The sequence below is a fragment of the Plenodomus lingam genome (genome assembly GCF_022343315.1).
Source record: "Plenodomus lingam strain CAN1 chromosome Unknown scaffold_20, whole genome shotgun sequence".
Lineage (NCBI taxonomy): Eukaryota > Fungi > Ascomycota > Dothideomycetes > Pleosporales > Leptosphaeriaceae > Plenodomus > Plenodomus lingam.
In genome coordinates, this window is record NW_027093974.1 from 2,462,139 (window position 1) to 2,484,302 (window position 22,164).

A 22,164-nucleotide genomic window follows, 5' to 3' on the forward strand; every position below is an offset into this window, starting at 1 on the left:
CATGTCCAATGCATCTCCAGCATCGCCGAGGCCCAAGCTCCAAACTTAGGCGTCACCACTGGCGTGACAACCAAAGCACCAAGTCGCCTTCAAGGTCTGCTCCCACCTGCTCAGTGATTTCGCTCGGGCTCACACAGCGAAAGCAACTTGGGCTTACGCACGACGATCATGCGACCCAGATAGAGCAAGGACATCCGACCTCAAGCCTGTCATGGCCTACGACATGTCGAGCGGATATGCTCCGCCGAGCACGAGTAATATGGAGGAAGAGGAGTCGCTTCCCATGTTCAACATAGAGCGCGTAACGCTGCAGTTCAACATTTCCTCCGACTTTGTCGCTGCCGCTGTTGCCAACAACGTTCTCATATTGGCCCTTTCCACCGGGCGCATACTGCGGATAGACCTCGATAGCCCCGCCGACATAGATGGTTCGTTTAGCCATGTTTCAAAACTGCTACAAGCCTCCACGCGCCCAATACTGACCTTGATAAGACATTGACCTACCGAAGAGACCTTCAGAAGTGGGGGTCATTCGCCGCCTCTTCCTGGACCCTTCCGCCTCGCACTTGATCATCACTACTACGCTCGCTGAGAACTACTATCTACACACACAATCACGAACACCAAAGCCACTCTCTCGTCTCAAGGGTGTCGTGATAGACAGCATTTGTTGGAATCCATCCCAGCCGACAGCATCGACGCGCGAGATTCTGGTCGGAGCCTCAGACGGAAATGTCTATGAAGTGTACATTGAGCCCTCGTCTGAATTCTACCGCAGAGAGGAGCGATACCTTAAGAGCGTATACAGGACCAACGATGGCCCAATTACTGGTTTGTGGACAGATATCATCCCAGGAAGAGCAGATCTACGGCGAGTCATCATTGCGACACCTTCGACTTTCTTACACTTTGCAGGCAAGGTCGGACGCCAGGGCTCAGAGGGTAGCGGTTCCATATTCACGAGACTGTTTGAGAGCGAGTCGGCGACGGTACACGAGATTCCGAATGTAGCCTCGACTGCCCCTTCGCTTCTCGCTGTCTCTCCTGAGAGCCAGGATCATCCACACATGGAGAATGCAAACCAAGAGCGGATATTCGGCTGGCTCACCTCGCAGGGCGTATTGCACGGCAAGCTATACCTCACGCAGGATGCGTCTGAACTTGGCAGCAAAGTTCTGGCAGACTCGAAGTTGCTGCCTAGATCACACATTCCACCTTCGCAGACTGCAAGTGGACGGACGCGGAGAACACAAGAAGCAGTCACATCCATGATCTTGAGTCAATGGCACATCCTCCAGCTTGTTGAAGGGCGGATAGTGGCAGTCAATCGCCTCGATGATACAATCGTGCTTGACCAGAATGTGTTGGAGCCTGGACAGAGCGCGTTAGGTCTTGTCGCAGATCTGAAGAAGAACACTTACTGGTTATTCACTACACAAGAGATCTTTGAAGTCGTCGTCACGGATGAGAACAGGGACATTTGGAAAATCATGCTCAAGGCGCAGCAGTTTGAGGCTGCCTCACAGTACGCCAAGACCTCTGCACAAAAGGACGCAGTTGCAACGGCTTCTGGTGACTACTTGGTGGGCAAGGGGCAGTACATGGAGGCTGCCGCAGTATATGGCCGAAGCACAAAGCCTTTTGAACAAGTGGCTCTCACTTTCATCGACAACGGCGAGCAGGACGCCTTGCGCAAGTACTTGCTCACGAAATTGTCAACACTCAAAAAGTCTTCCATCATGCAGAGAACGATGGTGGCTACCTGGTTGATTGAACTGTACATGGCGAAGCTCAATATCCTCGACGACACAATAACCACGAGGGCTGAATTGTCGGAGAGCATGAACACGGCAGAGACGCACGATCAGTTGTCCGCCATCCGAAAGGAGTATCAGGATTTTGTGACCAAGTACAAGGCGGATCTTGATCGTAAGACGGTGTACGACATCATCAGCAGCCACGGGCGGGAAGAAGAATTACTCTACTTCGCTACTGTCGTTAACGACTACAACTACGTGCTCTCGTACTGGATACAACGAGAGCGATGGGCGGAGTCTCTGAATGTGCTCAAGAAACAGACCGACCCCGAAATTTTCTACAAGTACAGCAGTGTGCTGATGGGACAGGTCCCCGTTGAACTCGTCGATATAATGATGCGACACTCCAACTTTGACGCACAGAAACTCATCCCGGCCTTTTTGAGCTACAACAACCATACCAAAGTTCCGCTCTCTCAGAACCAAGCGGTCCGCTACCTCCTCTTCGAAATCAACCAACGCAACTCTACAGATGCTGCTATCCACAACACTCTGATCTCCGTCTACGCCTCCCACCCCACGACCGATGAATCCGCATTACTAGCCTACCTTGAAGGTCAATCCCAAGCCCACGAGCAAAACTACGACGCCGACTTCGCCCTGCGCCTCTGCATCCAACACAAGCGCGTCCAATCCTGCGTCCATATCTACAGCTCCATGCAACAATACGCCCAAGCCGTCGACCTCGCCCTCAAATACGACGAAATCGACCTGGCCTCGACCGTCGCCGACCGCTCGCACACGACGCCGGCGCTGCGCAAGAAGCTGTGGCTCGCCATCGCCAAGAAGGTGATTTCGCAGTCCTCGGGCATCAAGACGGCGATTGAATTCCTGCGCCGCGTCGACCTCCTCCGCATCGAAGACCTGATTCCCTTTTTTCCCGACTTTGTCGTCATCGACGACTTCAAGGAGGAGATTTGCGCGGCGCTCGAGGACTATAGTCGGAAAATCGACGCCCTCAAGACGGAAATGGACGATTCCGAGCAGACGGCGGCGCACATCAAGCAGGACATCAAGGCGCTCGAGCAGCGGTATGCGATTGTCGAGCCCGGGGAGAAGTGCTTTCTCTGTGGCCTGCCGCTGCTTGCCCGTCAGTTCTTTGTGTTTCCCTGTCAGCATGCGTTTCATAGCGATTGTCTGGCTAAGCGGGTGGTGGAGCTTGCGGGCGTGGCGCGTGGGAAGCGGATTCAGGAGTTGCAGGTTGAGGTGTTGAAGGGGGTGAGGATGGGCAAGGGGAGGGAGAAGGTGGTGAGGGAGTTGGATGCTTTGGTTGGGGGGAGTTGGTGAGTTTTTTTTTTAGTTTCTTTTTCCCATTTCCTTTTCTTCTTGTCTTTACTTTTGCTTTCACCTACCTGGCATTTTTCTACTGCGGCCTACTTGTGCACAGAGAGACACAGAGGGAGATGCATGCGCTAACTAACAACCCACAGTGTCTTGTGTGGTGAAATGGCGGTCAAATTGATCGATGAGCCGTTCATCAGGCCGACGGATGATAAGGCCGAGTGGGCGCTGTGAAATCCGCCCAAGCAACCCAATTTAGACGTCCTCAGAGTGGGAGGTCGTCGCCTACATAGCTCCCCCCTCCTTCCCCGCCGTTTTAGACCATTCAATATAACCCCAGTCTAGCACAAGGAGAGGCTGCAAAGGTTCGGTTTGAGCGCGGGCTTCGAGGGTTGGGGAAGTTGGTTGGGTTGTTGCTTTTATGTGTTCTGTGACTGGGGAGTGAGGGGTTTGCTTGGTGGTTCTGTATCATGGTTGTTTGGTGGTAAGGATGCTGGCTGTGGGCTGTGGGCTGTGTGTTTGTAGGTGGCGGGCGTAGTTTATCTTGGCGGGTGATGGAGATGGAGATGGAGATGTGTGCGTGTTGATGTTCGTGTTGGATGTGCGATGTGCAATGTGCAATTACCTATTACCCATTACCCATCCCAGACTCCCTTCCCTCACCCTGTCTTATCCTTTGTGCGTTGTGCGGCCTAGCTTTATTGAATACAACCAACACGCGCCGGCTTTGCAGCCCATGGGGATTTTGTGATGTCTGAGTGAGGACGGGGAGTTGAGATGTGCGGGGATGTGGGTGGAGAGAGGAGCGGGGGGGCGGTTGTAGAGCGTGGACGGAGAGCGGAGAACGGAGGAGGGGGGAAAAGGGGGCGTGGAGGAGCAGAGAGCGGGGGCGGAACCGGGACACTTTTGATTCGAGTGTGAAATAGGCGCTGTTTTGGAAGACATTCTAGCCGTCATGTGTATACTAACATTTGCTTTTCGTTTCGTACAAAGGTTGGCTTCATGTGTGTTTTCTAGGATTGTACGGGTATGATATGTTGGTCGTGTGGTTTACCGAGGGTGTGGTTTTGTACCATGAGGGCTGGGGTTTATCAAAAGCTGTGGTTCCATGGGCATACCGGTAGATTGAGATAACTGTAAGTAGTGTATGATATCACGTGCGCCGGCACATGTGCGAATGAGTGACATCTTGCTAGGATAGGATGCTGGTATTGTTATGAATTCGACCTGATTTCGTCGGAAGGGGCTGTCGGGTAGGGCAGTGGACATTGCAGATAGAACATTTAGTGGCGGACATTTTTTCATACCAGGACTCACTACAGTACAAAACCGGTTTACAGTAGCCATATTTATCTAAAGTAGACCAAGAAGTGGTTTAGGTAGAAGAAGTAAACCTAAATAGGGTTTATTATACTATGTATTCCACAAAAGTAAACTACTTTTATTTCTACTTCTATTAATCTACTAGTATTAGTAATAACTAGTTTCCTACTAACTATTTAAGTATTTTACCCCTCCTTTCTTTAATCTTCTTTACCACCTCTATCACCACCTCTACTACCACCTCTATCACCACCTCTATCACCACCTCTATTATCACCACCTCCTACTAGTAAAAATATCATGACTTATTATTATGTCATATGTGCGTATAGCGTGAAGCTAATCTTTTCTACCCCTTTTAGTCTTAGTTAGGTATTATAGCGTATAATAGATATAAAACTACTTTTTATACTTAATTTAAACCACCTATAATAAAGTAAACCACCACTTTAAACCTATTTACAGGTATACACGAGGTCAGTTTACACCTATATAGTAAACCCCTAGCGTACCATTCTACAGTAAACAATTTTTTACCGTAGTGACTGGTAAGTACATGGGAGGGTATCCGGGCTCTTCTTTGCAGTACGAGGACTCCTACTATAGAGGCTCCAATTGATTATAGTTGTCTCTCTGACAGTAGATGACGCGACTGTGTAAGAAGACGTACTCATGTCACATACACAGTACGCTACTGGAAAGTCTCCCTGCTTGGCATGATCCAGAAGCCCCACTCTCACTCACGAATTGCATGTAAGAGCAGCGTACGACTGCTCCGCCTGTTCCTCGGCGATCCTGCACGTATCGAGAGGGTTTTGGATGCCGAGCCTTCCGATGGCTCATGAAGGTCGTTTTACTACCGCTGCCTTATAGTACTGCCGTAGTATATTCAATCTGCTTACGGTACCTCGGGGTACTCTGGGCAGGTACTTGCCAGCTGAACGGCCGGTCAACACGGACGGAAATTTTGTCACGTCAGCACAGGTTGCGGTGTACGTGCACGGATCGGAATGAAGTGTCTTTTTGTGCAAAGCCTTGCTTGGTTCCGTTCATACTACATAGTGTGATTCTACAACGCCAAGTTTGGACGGGATCTAGTTGGGCGTTTCCTTGTTTTTAGAACTATTTTTGATGCGGTTGTGGCTATGGTGTGTACATAGTCAACTGGAGCTAGGTACGTTCGACGCGGCTCCGCTGTACCTACTCAACGGTAGGACGAGCTTTGTGACGCGGCTGGCTGGTCGTGGACATGCGTGTTGGTACAGGAGGGCAGAGTCAGGTACCTGTCGTGTGCAGAGTACAGCCTCGTAAGCTTGCGATTGAACCCCTCATCATCAGCCACGTTCCGGCTGCGGACTGATGATCGTTGTCTCATTCCATTTGACGAGATGCTGTTCTTCTCTTTGACGGACCTGACGGGTAGACCATGGCAAGCACGGCCAATCCAGCAAAAAGCAGGTTGCACGAGAAGACGTCAGCCCGGCATTTCCAGAACTCTGCCTTCTGCTGTACCTTCATGGATCCATGGCCAGCAAAGTCGTTTATCAAAGCTGGAATTCTTGTCGTGACGCGTTTGCTTTCGGTGGCTCATCGGCCTTGGTGATGGGAGACTTTTGCACCATCCATACATACTGTGTATGTACTGAGGTAGTAGATGCTGCACAGCCTGTCCGTCTGGATGATCACTCACACGTGGTGTTCTAATAATACCACTGGGGAGATGAGCGTCGATGCCAAAGTGTGCCGTAGTAGGAAGACTGAATGAGGCTTTGCATACCAAGTGTAAGCTACGCGTCTCTTGTCGATGCCCAGTGATGGCTTGCGCGTCAGCATAGACCACTCTCAGCCTCAGTTGTCGAGCAAGTCAAACCGAAGAAATGGTCTTCCCCAGCTGCCAGCCTGCCAGCGCCAATTTCTCCAGAAGTCGCGGCATTACCGCATTAGCGGCCGAAGCGTCGCATAGCCTCGCACCGGTCTTCATCTACCTGGTCGATCTTTCAACCTAAAACACGTGCCACTTGGAGATAGGGACCAGTCGGAAACTCTCACCATCCACAATTGCACCGACAGAGTCTTGGAGAGGCCGTAGACCGCTCCATGGGCACGCAGAATTCTTGAGCCGACTGCGTGTTCTGTGGCTTGTACTGGCTGGACAGTTGTCGCGTTACCAAATCCCGGGCATAATGCCAATGCTTGGCGCCGTCACGAAACACCGCGATGCTTGCGACGCTCACGACAGAAAATGGCACCAGCGTGACTCTGACTGGATGTGTCTGCAATGGCCCTGCCCATCAAATCTTGACCATGCTTGGATGTGGCACCACACTGCTGGCGATCATGGTTCACCGAAGGCAGTATAAGTCTGGGGCCGAAGCACCAGACAGACACCATCATCATCACATCATCACATCTCGACATTTACCGACCACAACATCAACGCTCCATTCAAATAACCCACAAATCTCTCAATCAGTCCGACCCTAGAACGCCAACATGCTCTTCCAGAAGCTCGCCATTGTTTCGGCTCTTGCCGCCCTCGTTGCCGCTCAGGACATCGGTCAAGACGACATCCCCAGGGAGTGCACAGCCATCTGTGCTCCAGTAGTCACACTTGCCAGAGACTGCGACAACAGAAACGGTATGTTCACATCTCAGAACCATACCCGAGATCATGGATACTAATCGGGACCCCAGAGAACGACCCTGCTGAACTCGACTGCGTCTGCAGAGCACCCGGCGCAAACACAATGATCCCTGCCTGCGATGCCTGCGTCGCCCAATTCCAGCGTCCTGACGTTGACGACGACAACGACGACATTGTCCCCGACGTCAATGGTAAGCACGATCCTCCCTAGCAGCCAAAATTGCTCTGTCGTCAAGCATCCAACTAACAGACCTGTACAGATGTTCGTGAGGTCCTCTCCCGCTGCAGCTTCACAACTGCTTCCTTCAATCCCGCTGCCACTGCCAGCTCCATTATGCAGTCAATCGGCGGTAACATGTCTGCTCCCACTCCAACTGGCGGCGCTGTCGTTACCACTACCTCTGGTGGTGTCGTCATGACCACTACCCTCGCCAGTGCTGCAACCAGTGCTCCCCCTCAGCAAACTACCAACGCTGCTTCTGGTCTCCAGGCTGGTGCTGCTCTTGGACTCGGTGCTCTGGGTTTCGCTCTTGGAATGTTGTAAATTACAACATGCTGAAATTATGTTTTTAAGCCAGGAGTTCAGAGGGGTGCAGAGATGGACCTGGATGGGCCGGGGCATGAGTAGAATCTCAAGCATGAGTTTTTTTCTCTTTATATGAATGGGGATGCATCGATAGGTCAGCGGCTTGAGGCATTATTCGGATATGATTATGAACAATGCACGTAATACTCTATTTTTTGTACCTTTGGTCTTTCGCAACATAGACTGGCGTTATGCTGATGGGCACGACTGAATAAATGCAAACAAGGTTCACTTCATTTTTTTTTCTGAGCCTACTTACCATTCCTTTCCTTTACTATGTAGTCACACATCCGGGTTCCCGCGCTTACATCTAAACTGCAAAGTTAATACCATTGCCGTAGCTCGTGCACGGTGCAACTAGCTAGCAGAGGCCCGACTCGGGCCGTCCATAACTAAGCTCCGCGCATGGCGGGTGCCGTGCGATCCGGCGTTATGGCTTACGAGGGCATCGTGATGCTTGTGAAGAAGTTTGAATTAGAAATCGGGTGGGGCTTGGTGTTTAGGAGGAAGTGTGGAGAGTGGGACAGTGACTTCTATGTAAGTGGGGCTTTTGGCTGAGTGGATTATAAGGTGTATGACAGGACGGGGAATACCTATGGGTGACAAATATCTTGGTGAGTCTCCGCGTGGTGGCCGGAGGGTTGTGCATGTGTCGGGTGTAGGAGATGTCATCATTGTGATTTACTTAACCGTCGGTAGTGCTTTTTGACCTTCATATCATGGAATGACAAAGTTGAAAGAGTTGATTAAATTTGTGTCTGATAACACTCACGCGCTTTGATGTCGAAGACGAAGTCGTTGACTGGTTTGACTCAAATTGCACAGTGTCATGATAGGACTCGAAAGGTATCTGCGTGTGCGGTATGATGTCATTCAGAAGTGTCTATGAGTATGTGCTTGGTGACTGATTCTTGGGCATGAATCACGGTATGGTGACTGTTTTGCTCTGTGGTTTATGTATATATAGTCCACAAGTTTCCCATGCTGTACTGCGCAATCACAGAAGAGTGAGCGTACTGTCGAAAACATCCACCATCTTCTTCATACCCTGGAACATAAACCATAAAGATGCAGAACATGATGCCTCAGTCACCAAAGCATAATTTGCTGAATCCATCGAGCCCACCGCTTCCTCCACCGCCTCTCTCACCGGAATATATCTATTATCTTCTGCTTACTATGGAAAAGAAAGAGATCTCATTTGGTCCCTTCACCTCGTCCCCAAGCGGCCAAGCAAAGGCCACTGAACAACTTCGAGAAGCGGTCAAGGCCAAAAACAACCCATATGCACTATCCAAACTCGACGAAAAGATCGAATCTGCAGGCCATCCCTTTCTGATAGACTGTTTATTTGGCGAGGTTGAGGAAGTGCCAGTTGCAGATGTTCGCACATCATGTAGCAACGTTGAAGAGTACCTCGCAAAGAGATGTATATACACAACTATTTATGAAAAGAACCCAGTAGTAGCAACATTGATCAACCAGCTTGACGAGGGTACGACACAGACTATATATCTTGTGCGGTCGACCAGCACCAACGAGACAAAAGACGACTTGGAATTTGGGCGCCCATGCTCTTTCATTGATTTGAACAAGGCGAAGGATTACCTGATAAATGTGCTTTCGGGTGTCCAAGGATCCGGCAGTTTCATACTCAAATATGGGGATATGGTTCCCGGATGGTGCCTGATTATTCCAGCATCTATTCGGGAACTCAGGACTGGACATATCACGATGTTCCAGGCGACTTTGGAGGAGAGGAAGAGGGTGCCTTTCTCCGAAACAGACACAACTTCCTGAGTGTGCCGGGTGGTATTAAAGTAGATTGATATCTATTCCCTAGTGTCTATTGATTTTGAGGTCCCTCAAAATGTAATGTTTTGATATAGAAAATGTCAAAATCGATAATTAGGTGAATATTCATGTGTTTCATGACGTCAGCCGTAGTTTGCGGTATGTTTGAAATGTCCATTTGGTGATATATAAGCCATTGTTGATTCAAGAGAAGTCGAGGTCCTCATGTGGTAATTATGGTACCGTGATTTGCCAGAAATCCGGGTCAAAATCTTTTTTGGTCTCTCTTGAGTGATCGCATATCTCAACCCTAAAAGGATTTGGCTAGTATCTATCTTGATTAAGACTCATGCCATGTTTGAAGAGTTGCACCTGTGAGCATGTTGTCAGGTTCAAATGCAATTACCAAATGCTCCTACAGGTGTGACTGGGGATGTTAGACAACTCCGAACTGAGTAGTGCGTCTTGCGAAAGACTGAATACTTGTCAAAGATCTGTATTAGGATTTTTATGGCCATTAGCATACATACAGTACTTCACTTAAATCAGATATCAGGAAGCAATAGTATCAGGGAAACCGCAGGGAAACTGTGGTGACTTAAAGCATTTGCAAATGCATCTTAAGAAAATATTCTGCTTTAATTACCAGTCAACTTGAGCATACACGAGTTCTGCTTTGCTTGATTGAATAACTCAATTAAGACACATCATACTACTTTATAGTTCCCAGGTGGAAGGAATGTGGTCATCTAATGAACTGTATCTGTTAAGATATTGATCTAGCCTAATGAATATACTAGTAAAAATGGGGCTTGTCCAATCCAGCTCTACACATAGTCTGTCTTATGAAATCCAGTCCAAACCGAGTGTAACATGCTCATGGCGGAATAATATTGCTGTCTTTGAGGCAGGTGATTCAGAGTACCATACATGATTCTCTGACTCTGAATACGACCCAAATTTTAGTGAGTACTTAACACTTGGATGATGACTGGGATTGTAAGTGTACTATACGTTGTTCTACATGATGCACATGCATTTGTAGATGAAGATATGCGAAGAGCGACAAGTAGGCATATCTTAACATGTGTCTAATAGAATATAATTTTCTCGCAATGTATAGCTACTATGGTATTACAGAGGTTAAGGAGAACACGATACGTTTGAGTTTTAGGTCGGCACTTGGACGATACACTTTAGGATTTACAAATCTACAATAGGGCATGCGTGGAAATTTCCACTTACAATGTGAAGTAAAAAACGCGATTCGCAAAAGACAAGCTCCTTGACCTCATCGACAAATAGCATCACATATACATGCTTGGAAAAACGATTATCTCAAGTGAAAATCATGAAGAGTGTTTTTCCGACATCAGGATTCTGGAGCATAGCAAACACATGCAGATATTTTAAAATAGATCAACAGCAGATGAGCGCGAAGATCGCTATGCTGTCATCGAACACGCAAATGCTCCTGGAGATGCCACCAAGCTAATATACACGACATTCTTCGATCAAAAAACAACCATAAAGAGTGTAAAGGACTATAAGGCTGGTAATACCAACTTCAAGACAGATGCAATTACCCAAAATCACTCTGCGAGAAGAGAAATGGATGTGCAAAGCCCACCATACGCAGAAGGATTCTCTTCATTTAGATTGTATCAGGAAAGCGGCATTTTGATGCTGTGAGTTTCATAGTTAGGCAGCAATTTGTAATCACAATCGTCGAAAGCCAATTATATCCTCTTACACAACCTGAACATTGGGGATTTTGAACGCGGCTTCCAAGGAGGGCAGTGTGCGATCACGCCAACGGTAAAACTGCGCCATGCTAGGATTACCTTGCAGCATGGAGATCAATGCTGATATGAGGAAAGGTACTTGGCGTGTTGAATTTGCGTTCAGAGATGAGTGCGTAATCGCCGATAGATATCCTGGTGAAATACAATAATGGGTGTAGGATGGACGTTCGGGCTCACAAGGCAGAATTGAAGGAAAAGGAGTCTTTCTCATGAATCGAAGAGATTCAATTGCACAGAGTCTCTCTCAACTGCACGACGGCCTGTCGTTGTTTTGACCCAAGTGTGGGGAAGGAGAATAGATTCATGCAGGGGTCAGGGGTCAGGGGCCTACCTTCACCGCATATTACGATTTTCTGCTGGGCATGCACTTGACAAGAAATGACTCATTTGACATACTCCTTGGAACCAGGTGTGTGCAGTTTTGATGAGCCACAAAATCTGGAAAACATACTCGGTGATGAGGCTAAGAGCCTTGATTGTGACTCGAGTGCGCATTTTAGCAATGTTGAGAAGATGGCAAAATCTATCGGCCGGTTCACCACAGTCATTTGCAGTATCACAACTAAATTTTCTCTACACGTTGATGATGCCGATGCAGTTGCTACGGATTTACAAAGACAAAAGGGTACGATTATATCTGGAAAAGCTTATGATTGGGCCAGTAAAGTGACATGCGTTGATACTGTTCGGTTGTGAGTGCTCAAGTTGAGGTACATGTCCAATGAGAGCGAAGTAAGGACGAAATGTCTACCCGATCTCTGACGTTTCCTGTAGGTGTCGTTGTTACCGAGTCATAACCATATTACTCTTGGACGGAGTCAATTGCGTCTGCGACACCTCGCTTCGACACTGTCAGACACTCAAGACCAACATGTAAGACGAAGAGAATGAAATATCATAGTCAACTCTCGGGCACCGAGAGCATGGGGAATGACTGAGATGCCCCTTGAGTGTATGTGACTGCTTGTAGTGAGATATATAAAAGCATCCATAGAATCACTTTGGCAGTCCTTCAACACCCGCCACAACACAGGAAAGATACTTTAATATCAAACAAGCTTATTTGCAGTACCCACTGATATCCGTCCCATAATCTACCATGTCAGCCAATCACGAAGAAACCCCCAAATGGATAGCCAATCGCGCCCAGGATACTTACGGCAATCCCACTCAACTAGTACACCTACACATTACACACTTGGAATGCAAAGAAACACAGTCCAAGAGCTACCGATTCCCAATCCAAATCAATGGTCCTTATCTGTACTCACAGAACGACTGCGACATCGCGATCACAGAATTGTGTTCGCTGTATCCTAGCTACGGGGAAGTTACAAATCAACTTGGGGACATAAGAAAGGAAATGGGTCATATATTCCCCGCCGAAACGCGACAGGTGATCTCGAAAGACGGCAAAGTATTGTTCACATTCAAAGCAGTTGAGGAAATGAACAAGAATATTGCATACTCGCTGAATCTCATCAAACGGCGAGAAGAATTGGATCTATTGGTCCTTTTTTGCACTGTTTCGGGTCCCAATGACTTGAACATAGAGCAGTATGAGACATCCCATGACTACAATTTTCTTTTAGGCCGTCTCTTAGAGATTTCCAAAGAGCACAAAATGGATGTAAAGAGCGTAGACTTCTATCAACTCGCACGGGCAGAAGGTTTCATAAAGGCCGAAGCGAAAGACGGTAACACTGGCCTGGAAATAAAGGGACAGATTAGGCAGGTTAAAGCGCTGCCGCTTAGTAGGTTGACAGATATTCGGAAATTGGAGGCTTGAAGAATGACTCCTTTCCGAGGAACTGGAACATTTATTCGAGATCAATGGCATATAATAATTGGTGCATTATTGAGCATTGAAGATTCATATGTGGTGTCATCAACAGAGTTTAGCACACAATGTGTCAAGGCTCTCGGACCGACCCAAATTTTCCACAACCACAACAAACCAATGATGCCAAAGTCTTGCACGAGCCAAACAGAGATCAAAATTGAAGTACGTGATAGTGTTAATTCTGTGTCCAAACAAAAGCATGCGTACGCTATACGTTGCAATAAAACAACTCAGCAGTACTTCTAATGTGTAAACATTTAGATATAAACACACTAGTACTTTCGTTTGGAAGTGTGAGTAGCCCTAATGGCCATGGTTCTAGTATTTTGAAGCCAAGATTGTGGAGCAAAAGTCTTCAAATGCTTAAAGATTGAGTATTGGCAAATGGGTGACGGTTCTCAAGCATCAAGCACGCGATAAAAAAATCTATGACAGTGCGTGAGTAAGTTTGATCCTGAATTGAGCCTCAAGTTACGAATGACCGTGACTGGATACAGCTAAGAGGAACGTAACTATGAGTAACATGACAACAGGTTTGTGACACAATCTGAATGACGCCCACGCCCACAAATACAGTCACCAGCGGACTGTATCACGGTATGACACGACAATACGTCGAAGAGCTTGTGACGCCGAGCAATTTACATGTGTTAATCATGAGCACAATGGCACTACGATATATACGAGTCATCCACTCTTCGCATATAAGAAAGGTCTTCAGCACCCCCAGCAAATTCACTACCGATTGATCCATATGAAATATCATTTTGAGAATCACAGGACCATCGAAACCAACCCAGTGGCCCAACAATGAACGTCTTCGAGAACTATGATCACATTGCTCAAGTGGACGTGGAAACTTTAATTTTGACCCGTCTGCGCTTTAACACGGAGCTGAATGCGAAGAATCTATGGCATTTAGCATTTTACAAGCCAGGATTCGACGAGCCAGATGAATTAAGTGGCCCGTATACCACTTCGACCCGCGATCGATCACTCGCCGGAAGAAAAATCCTGTCCAAAATCAAATCGGATTCAAGAGCAGCGGAGCAGATGTTTAATCTGGCGGGAGAACTCGGACATCCCTTCGTTCCAAGAAGGGAGACCTTTTACAATGCGTCAGGTGACGAGCTCTTCTCTTATCGAGCTTTCAAGGAAAAGAACAGCGACGTTGTGGCCATCCTGAACAACATGCCGCAGGGTACTAGTATGGACTTAATTACTGTACATCCGAATTGTTATCTATTCAATAAATCGACGTGCGTTACAGATTTGAGCACAGATTTTCTTGCGGCCATAAAGTATCTTGAAGCTTGTGTTGCTGGGGATCCCAGGTTCGAGAGTGAGAGGACGGAATGGTCATGCAAGGGGCTTATTTTATATTGCAAAGCAGTTAGTAAAAAGGATGGGCTTGTGTTAGTCGGGCTTATAAGGAGTCTTAAAGCAACTTTGACCGAGAGATAGGATGTCGGCAGCAAATGTCTCAGGGTGGTCTGAAAGCAGTGTTCTTGAGGCCAGTGTTCCTGAGACCAAACCTGATGCATGATACCGGTAGATCAGAGAATAGATATCTTGTTTTATAATTGCTCGATCAGAACGACCAAATATGAACGCGCTCTCCTGTGGCTGAGGACCCAGCGTATTTGGGCAAATGCCATTCACTGGGACGAATAACGTATGGACGGCAACTATGCTGGGCGGATGCATGTTACCGAACAGTGGAGTTTCAGCTATGCCTTATCTAGATGTGCCCCAACGGAGACATGCTTTCACGCGGCAATCATAACCTTGGTGGTCATCTGCCGGGCTATAAAGCTTGAAAAAGCAACCTATTCCCAGCGATCTTAGTTTCCTCGAGCCATGATTGTCAGGCGTGACTGGCTCGGACGTTCAATGTGTTGGTAGTATGTATTTAGGGCTGACGTACTCAACTTAGCGTGACCCATGTGTGCCCAACTCTCTCTCCTCAATTCACCGCTTCGCTCGCGCTTTGCGTCGGGACCTGGAGCACCCTGAACAGCAGCGAGCTTGTTGTCGAATGCTTCGCCATTATCCAGGGCTCGATCGGTGCCATTCCCGGTGACGCCCATTTCAGACATTCTCTATCGTCGACAGCAGCTTCGGCCGTGACACTGCCCTTCCCAGCGCATCCGTAGCTATGACAGCACTGCCGCCAAATAGCGCAATATCTCGCGACTTTTCCGCCCATCTTACTCGACAAGAGTCTGTGGAAGACGGAGCGGAGCATACGCCACAGCCGCTTGCAAGATCCACCTGCAACGTCTGCGGCTGAGAAATCGCAAATCCCATGCATGGGATCGACGGCCTACGATTCGGTTGCCAAGGGATATGTCTAGAGCCATGTCTAGAGCGATGGCTAGAGCCACGCCTAGAGCCATGCCTGGAGCTGAACTTCCTAAAGTACAACATCGCCCTATGTGGCTTGAACTTCATGGCTGATCTTCGACTCGCGGAATGCGGCTGGAGGTTGCCGCCCACTGCCATTCGTTCACAACACACCAATGATGCTCCTCGCCGGCTGTCCATTTGAGATATACTCAACGTCCGGAACAGATGGAAAGGTAGGTATACTTAGAATGCTTCTCACGTCTTGATTCGTAATTCAACCTTCTAATCGGACCGCTGTAGCCTTCGAGGATGCTAAAGGGTGCCTACCACTGGGTGCACCTCCGATAAATATACAAAGTACATAGTTCCTTGCTGTCCGTTGTTCCCTGTCTACGACCTCATCACTATTTCAATTTGTCTACCTCATCCAGGACCCTGATTTCTCCTTGTTTCAGAAACCCATCTTCTACACCAACAATTGCATTTCTACACCCAACATGTGTTTCCGGGTGGTTGAAAAGTTTCCGGTCTGCGGATGCATATATCACATCCACTCCATTGACCGCTGCGCCTACTATGGTCGACACGAGGTGATTGAAAAAGTCGTATGGGTTGGATCCTCTTGCCCAGCGCACGGCGGGTAACCAGTTTCACGGATGTCCCGGTACATTGCGAAGAATGCCGCGTGGTCCATTGTGAACAGCTCATCAAGGCCTGCCGCCCTGTCTCGGTCGGACATTATCGCATTTTGGAAGATACACCGTATTCCCGGGAACTTCGGCTCAGGCCTCACGCGATAACGGTTGCGACTGGGTCTCGTGACAATGGCAATCATGGTGGAAACACCAGACGGTGTGTGAAAACAAGCCCCAGTTGATGCATTACCCAATCGATACCGGTATGAGACTAAAGACGGGCCCGTCCGCCAAAACCCAGGACTAATGCGGAAAAAGGAAAACTTGCCAACCCATGTTTGAACATTGAACATTGCAAAACAACAATGCGCGAAGCATTCTCAATCAATCGCGACAATCCTCGTCTAGAATTTCAGGCGTCAAATATCCGGGGGCATCATCAGTGTTAGAAGAGCGCGAAACATCGGCATAGAAGTCTGGCGTAGCAACGAGAGTGCTCTCCGAGCTGACCACAGCCGTGGAGAAGGACGGAGTTTCGGGGTAGCAGCGTTGACCTGATGCAGTGGTTAGCAAAAGCCGTACCATCTGTCAATATTAGAAGGGGAACTCACACCTGTCGCGATCGGACTGCTCACCTGCAGCCATGCTTTGGCTGTCACTTGAGACCTTTATCTGGCCCTGCTTCAACCATCGAACTGATATTCCGTCAACAAATGAAGCAAAATCCACAGACTGGAGCCTTACCCATTTCCGCCATTTGCTCATAGGGCCTGATCAGCTCGGGCGCGGTACCCTCCACGGGCTCGCGATTGAACCTCTTCTCCAAGGTCTTGAGATCATCCGGTTGCCCCTCCTTTGCCATTGTTGGCACCTCATTCCGGATGCTCTTCCAACAAAAACTGCAGGAGGGCAGTGTCTGTATCGGTGGACACGGCACCGAGCCACAAACGAGGAACCGCCACCTCCCCCTTGAAAGCACCCAGCAAGAGCAACAATCTTCCATCCATACCACGGGGATCCATGGCCAATCTTTGACCTCTTCGGACAGTTGTGCTTGGGTGGGGCGGCAGCTTGGATGGTAACAGCGCGGGTTGTGATTGTAATGTGGCTCAGGAGGATTTGGGAAACTTTCAGGAGGATATATGGTCCTCAAAAAGGGAAGCATACATGAAGGCATTTTAAGGAGAAACTTGGATTTGGTTGAAGAGCTTGGTGTGAAGAGAAAGGGAATGTAGTGGTGATATGTGCTTGAAGCTACGAGCGCATGAGATGGAAGGCGATGAAGGCATCTGTCGATGAGAATAACACCAGACGAAAGTGGAAGCAATCCTGAAAACATCCAAATGATTTTATACAAATCACTCTCCTAAAACTCTGGTTCGCAAAAACACTCCAAGAAAAAGTTGCAACCACACAAGATCCAACACGAACACCCAACCCACTAGTAGAATATTCATAGCCTCTCCTACCACGCACACGATTGGCCACCACCATCCCACCCTACCAAATCTACCAAGTTATTCTGGAGATTCTCCCTGCTAGGTCCCCTACAACACATGGAATTATATTCGCAATCCCAGGTCTGGGACGTCAGTCCTGCAAGATCGCAATGCCCAATACACTCGGCTTCGCTCTCAGTTCCAAAAGAATCTCGCACTCAAACTACGCCAGAGTTTATCACGGTATGTTGCCAAATGCAGTACAGTATCATCAGGACGACGAGTATTTTTCCGTATCCTATGATATTGTTATAGTGCAGCGTGAAGTTGTACGAGATGGCAGCGACACAATTTATTTTTCGCGCAGTCAGTGGCACACAAGAATAAACAAGAATTTTACAAATCGCTGTCATATTCAGGAGGTAAGACAGATCATTTCACCCAAGACGAATTTCACAACATCTTTTCCACATGTACCTTGCAGCAAACATGATACAGGAACCTACAGAGATGAATTTGAACACCCATCACAGCTGTACTTTTCTCGCCAATAAATTGCCTAGGTATTTATTCGGCTGGCTTTGTTTTCAAATGTACCCATATAGCTTTGCTCCATACTATACCCTACAGAAAATGTTTCTTGTCGCAGAGAAAGAGAGAGGTTATTAATGTCGTGTAAAACGGGGCGGGAATAAGACGGTCATGTAGACTTGGTAGGTATGCTTGACGCATTATATTGCATATGTTGGTGCTGTATGCATATGGGTGTGTGCGTGGTGCGGTAGGTACCGTACCAAAGTAAGTGTGCATGACTACGCATAGTATGCATGCATTCTACCACACCTTCCTCACCTCACTTACCCTACCACCACCACCACCACCACCACAACCCACACCACCCCATCCCAAACCTACCCCAAAATCCCACAAAACCCTCTTCTCAACATACACACCACCCTCAAACAACCCACCTCTTAATACACCTCCCCCAGCGCCTACCCCAGGACCCTTCAACCCAGTGCTGAAAATACCAAGCACAACTTAGCACAGCCAACACACCATATCCCACCCACGGCGACAACAACTAGACCACTGCACACATCATACTTCACGACTGCGTGCGTAGACCGCGTACATTGGTGTTTCAATACGTAACGCTGTGTCGGTATCGCCATATACGCTATACTATGCCATTCTATCCATCCAACCAACACGATGAAGCAACAATTTTGAATACCGTAAAACACATGCCGTCGTAACCTAGCCACTATGATCTAGCCTGCCGTGAAAGGAGGAGGCGGACTAGGTATGACTTGGCCTCAGCGCTGGAGATGAAGGTTGGGAGCGTTGGGTTGGTAAGAGAAGTAGTACTAGGGTAGGTAGGCAAGTCTTGCTTGTGCTTATTAACAGCATGATGGTAAAATATACAATGGCATACCATTTGTATCTACTCTTTTGCTTTAGAATGCTTGCAATGTCCTACGTATTCGCACCAACGATACAAGCACAGCACCAAGCACCCAGACTTCCATTGGTTTGATTTGGAAATTCTCACTGGATGTACGGTACTAATCGAGTCTATTCTTTATTGGAATTGCGCGTGTGGTAAGGTCGTCTTATCGTGTTTAAAAAGATACAACATCTCATCCAAGACTGCGAAACGCAGGGTACAGGACAGAAGTATGCTATGCGTGAGTGGGTGTACAATATAGCTAGCATACAACATAGCTAGACAAACCGCATCTAAGCGTCTCGTCCTCTATTCGTAACAACACTATCTTCATGTCCATGTCCATCAAAGCCAGCGCTACCGACGCCGAAGCTTCCTCGTTCCTTTTTCGACTTCGCCTTTGATTTGTCGATTTTCGATTTTCGATTTTGTGTTTGCACTGGACTGTACTACATCTCAAGCCCACGGGGCTGTACTGCATGTCCATTCCCGCATCAAAACACCTGCGCCACGCATGCACATGAACAAGAACGGACTCTTTAACCTCAGTAAACATGCTCGCTGCTCTCCTCCTTGGGCTTATACATAATCGTCGTCAGGAACTGCAGTCTCATTAGTCCACGTCACATGACCACTGTAGATGAAGAAAAAGACTCACCTTCTGCTTATACCGCGTCGTCGCACTCGTCGCCAGAATGCCGTCCTTGATACTGCTCGTTGCAAGGTGATTGAGCACCGTGTGATTTGGGTGAATCAGCACGCTGCTGTCATCCTTCATCGGCGTCGTGCCGTTGAGTATGCTCTTGCCCAAGAAGCCTGGGAGCGTGGGTGGGGTCGGTAGATTGCTCGTCATGGCGTTGGCACGCGCAAACCGCGAGGATTCCTCGGGCGCGTCAAGGTCTAGGAGGTAGCGTGGAATATTCTGGTGATATTTTTTGGTCGGCTCTGGGGCGGGAGGTTTTGCGGGTTCAGGCAAGGGCGCTTTGACGGGCGCAATGGTGGGGGATGGTGCACGGTTTTCCGGGGGTTGAGTGCCAGCTGGTGCGTCGCGTTCTTGGACAGGGTCCGTTGCTCCTGATACTGATTTCGTTGTGGCAGCTGCAGCCGTGTTGGGGGGCTGCACGTCATCGTACGAAACTTCGAGGTAGTTGACAAGGATGTTTGTGTAGTCGACTGCCGTGGGCAGTTTATCCGACGTCGTCATCTCGTTGTCGACGAGGAACATGAGGTGGTGGGTGCCGGGTGTGATGGAGACGTAAGCGGAGAGGGCATCTTTCTTCTTACTAGGACCACTATAAAGGATTTCATGTCAGTAACTGTGCTGGTGACTGTATTTGTCGGTGTGCGGTGTAACCCTCGAGAGCACGCAAGAGGAACAGCATTAGGATCAAAATTTTGAAGCCTGCTGTGTGCTGCGACGCCTGATTGATCGTGTCTCAGGCGGCGCGTCAGAATGTGAGCCGCCACACGGGTGGATGTAGGCAACAGACATGGCTCGACTTGCCCCATGCGCCGAGACAACAGGGCTGGTCGAGGTACAAGGAGCAAACAAGAGGTGCACTTACTTGCGATGCAGCCGATATTTGCGATTCCAGCCGGCAAATGTGCCCGTGACATAGACACGCTCGCCAGGCCCCTCCCACTCTATCAGCGTGGGCACTGTTGGCCGGCCTGTGTTGGGCTTGAACTCGTCGCCGAGGTCGTCGTCGTCGGCCGTGGTGGTACTAAGCATCGACGAGCGCTTCGGCAATGCGCCCTCGACCTCGCCATGGTCAATTGGGCTCGAGAGGTCCTGGGGCGATATTATGGGTGAGCCTGGAGTGTGAACTTCCTCCTCGATGGGCAGTGGCAGGCGGGGCGGGCGGTTGAAGTGGGAGGCGGGGATGTAGTCTTGCGAGGCATCGGCGGGGTCAATTGCGGATATTAGGTCATCTTGGGGTTCTGCACGAGGTTCTTCGCGCGCAGGTGCGGGCACATCAACGGGGTGGCTCTGCGGTGAGGACGCACATTGTTGCGGTTGTGATGGCGGTGGTGGTGGAGGGGTCAGCTGTTGCTGTGATGACTCTGGCGTCGTACTCGAGACGGGGGGCTGTGGCTGCGGTTGAGGCGGGGTGATTTGGCGGGGAATCTGTTGCTGCGCCTTGTCCCTCTCCTTGTCCCTCTCCTTTTCCCTATCCCTCTCTCTCTCCCGGTCCTTGTGCTCCTTTTGTCCCTTTTGGCTGCTCTGCTCGTTGCCCATGGCGCTAGCGTTGGTGTTGGCGTCGTGTGCAGATGGTGGGCGCAGACTGTCGTGGGCGGCGCGCAGTTGGCTGGCGACGGTGGTGGTGGCGGAGGGACCGGCGACGACTGCGTTGGAGGGGCCGCGGGAGAGCGGGCGGGTGAGGTGGTTCTGGGTATGGTGGTGAAGGTTGGTGGTGGGATGGCTTTCGGCGTGGTCAAGAGTGGCAGAGGGCGGCGCCGCCTGTGCTTTGGCCGTGCTCAGCGCTTGAATTGATTCTCGACGGCGGGCAGTGGGGTAGTGATGGTGATGGTGGTTGTGATGGTAGTGGTAGTGGTGTGGCAGATGTGAGGCGGGCGAGGCAAGCGGGGCGTGTGAGGCGTGCAAAGAGGGCCGGTCGCGGTTGCGCTCACGGTCACGGTCACGGTCACGATCCTGATGGGCAGAGGAAGAAGAAGATGAAGTGGTAGCAGCAGCAGCAGCAGCAGCAGTAGTAGTAGTAGTATTAGTAGAGCCAGAGCCAGAACCAGAACCAGAACCAGAACCAGAACCAGAACCAGAACCAGAACCAGAACGAGCAACATGTGACACGGTCACGTTGGCGACGGCGGCAGGCGATTGCGGAGTCGACGCGGGCGTCGAGGAGCGTGAGCTCTGGTTCCCCATGGCCGCTTTAGGAAGGCGGCTGTTCGCTGCTGCCGTTGCCGTTGCCGTTGCCGTGGACGTGGACGAGGACGTGGATCTGGGGAAGCGGCGTGAGCATACATGGACGTGAATCCTCGAGAACAAGAGAGAAAGAGAGAGAGAGAGAGAGAGAGAGAGAGAGAGAGAGAGACTGAGACAAAAAGGTCACCATGAGGAGACAACGCTGCAAGCTATCGCCCGTCTCGGAAATGCATGCAGCCCGCCCGCACACAGGGATCTTTTGGCAATGACATGACATTCCCCCCCATCGGCCCCCCTCTCCCCTCCATCTCCCC

General features: G+C 49.3%; 10 protein-coding genes across 10 annotated transcripts; 7 read left to right on the forward strand and 3 right to left on the reverse strand.

Annotated features, from left to right (window-relative positions):
- The first annotated feature begins 34 nt into the window (after nt 1-34).
- IAQ61_011880 (uncharacterized protein) lies at nt 35-4,344 on the forward strand. The gene is made up of 3 exons (XM_003844411.2): nt 35-428; nt 493-3,100; nt 3,248-4,344. The coding sequence occupies exons 1-3, from the start codon at nt 212-214 to the stop codon at nt 3,330-3,332; spliced, it is 2,910 nt and encodes a 969-aa protein (XP_003844459.2). The 5' UTR covers nt 35-211; the 3' UTR covers nt 3,333-4,344.
- A 2,044-nt stretch (nt 4,345-6,388) lies between these two features.
- Nucleotides 6,389-7,969, forward strand: IAQ61_011881 (uncharacterized protein). The gene is made up of 3 exons (XM_003844413.2): nt 6,389-7,059; nt 7,116-7,256; nt 7,326-7,969. The coding sequence occupies exons 1-3, from the start codon at nt 6,915-6,917 to the stop codon at nt 7,607-7,609; spliced, it is 570 nt and encodes a 189-aa protein (XP_003844461.1). The 5' UTR covers nt 6,389-6,914; the 3' UTR covers nt 7,610-7,969.
- A 750-nt stretch (nt 7,970-8,719) lies between these two features.
- IAQ61_011882 (uncharacterized protein) lies at nt 8,720-9,451 on the forward strand (the record flags this gene model as incomplete). Its single annotated transcript, XM_003844414.2, has 1 exon — nt 8,720-9,451. One exon carries the CDS (start codon nt 8,720-8,722, stop codon nt 9,449-9,451), a length of 732 nt encoding a protein of 243 aa, XP_003844462.2.
- Nucleotides 9,452-11,628: 2,177 nt separating this feature from the next.
- Nucleotides 11,629-11,946, forward strand: IAQ61_011883 (uncharacterized protein; the record flags this gene model as incomplete). Its single annotated transcript, XM_003844415.2, has 1 exon — nt 11,629-11,946. The coding sequence occupies one exon, from the start codon at nt 11,629-11,631 to the stop codon at nt 11,944-11,946; it is 318 nt and encodes a 105-aa protein (XP_003844463.2).
- A 403-nt stretch (nt 11,947-12,349) lies between these two features.
- Nucleotides 12,350-13,039, forward strand: IAQ61_011884 (uncharacterized protein; the record flags this gene model as incomplete). Its single annotated transcript, XM_003844416.2, has 1 exon — nt 12,350-13,039. One exon carries the CDS (start codon nt 12,350-12,352, stop codon nt 13,037-13,039), a length of 690 nt encoding a protein of 229 aa, XP_003844464.2.
- Nucleotides 13,040-13,903: 864 nt separating this feature from the next.
- On the forward strand, nt 13,904-14,369 carry IAQ61_011885 (uncharacterized protein; the record flags this gene model as incomplete). Its single annotated transcript, XM_066099385.1, has 2 exons — nt 13,904-14,317; nt 14,364-14,369. 2 exons carry the CDS (start codon nt 13,904-13,906, stop codon nt 14,367-14,369), a joined length of 420 nt encoding a protein of 139 aa, XP_065950904.1.
- Nucleotides 14,370-14,830: 461 nt separating this feature from the next.
- Nucleotides 14,831-15,192, reverse strand: IAQ61_011886 (uncharacterized protein; the record flags this gene model as incomplete). The annotated part of the gene is made up of 2 exons (XM_066099386.1): nt 14,831-14,922; nt 15,021-15,192. The coding sequence occupies 2 exons, from the start codon at nt 15,190-15,192 to the stop codon at nt 14,831-14,833; spliced, it is 264 nt and encodes an 87-aa protein (XP_065950905.1).
- A 388-nt stretch (nt 15,193-15,580) lies between these two features.
- IAQ61_011887 (uncharacterized protein) lies at nt 15,581-16,086 on the forward strand (the record flags this gene model as incomplete). Its single annotated transcript, XM_066099387.1, has 2 exons — nt 15,581-15,675; nt 15,808-16,086. Exons 1-2 carry the CDS (start codon nt 15,616-15,618, stop codon nt 16,084-16,086), a joined length of 339 nt encoding a protein of 112 aa, XP_065950906.1. The 5' UTR covers nt 15,581-15,615.
- A 375-nt stretch (nt 16,087-16,461) lies between these two features.
- Nucleotides 16,462-17,254, reverse strand: IAQ61_011888 (uncharacterized protein; the record flags this gene model as incomplete). The annotated part of the gene is made up of 3 exons (XM_066099388.1): nt 16,462-16,631; nt 16,822-16,993; nt 17,087-17,254. The coding sequence occupies 3 exons, from the start codon at nt 17,252-17,254 to the stop codon at nt 16,462-16,464; spliced, it is 510 nt and encodes a 169-aa protein (XP_065950907.1).
- A 1,132-nt stretch (nt 17,255-18,386) lies between these two features.
- On the reverse strand, nt 18,387-22,003 carry IAQ61_011889 (uncharacterized protein). The gene is made up of 3 exons (XM_003844421.2): nt 20,532-22,003; nt 19,625-20,258; nt 18,387-19,568 (listed from the first exon to the last, which is right to left on the reverse strand). The coding sequence occupies exons 1-3, from the start codon at nt 21,848-21,850 to the stop codon at nt 19,512-19,514; spliced, it is 2,010 nt and encodes a 669-aa protein (XP_003844469.2). The 5' UTR covers nt 21,851-22,003; the 3' UTR covers nt 18,387-19,511.
- Nucleotides 22,004-22,164: the final 161 nt, after the last annotated feature.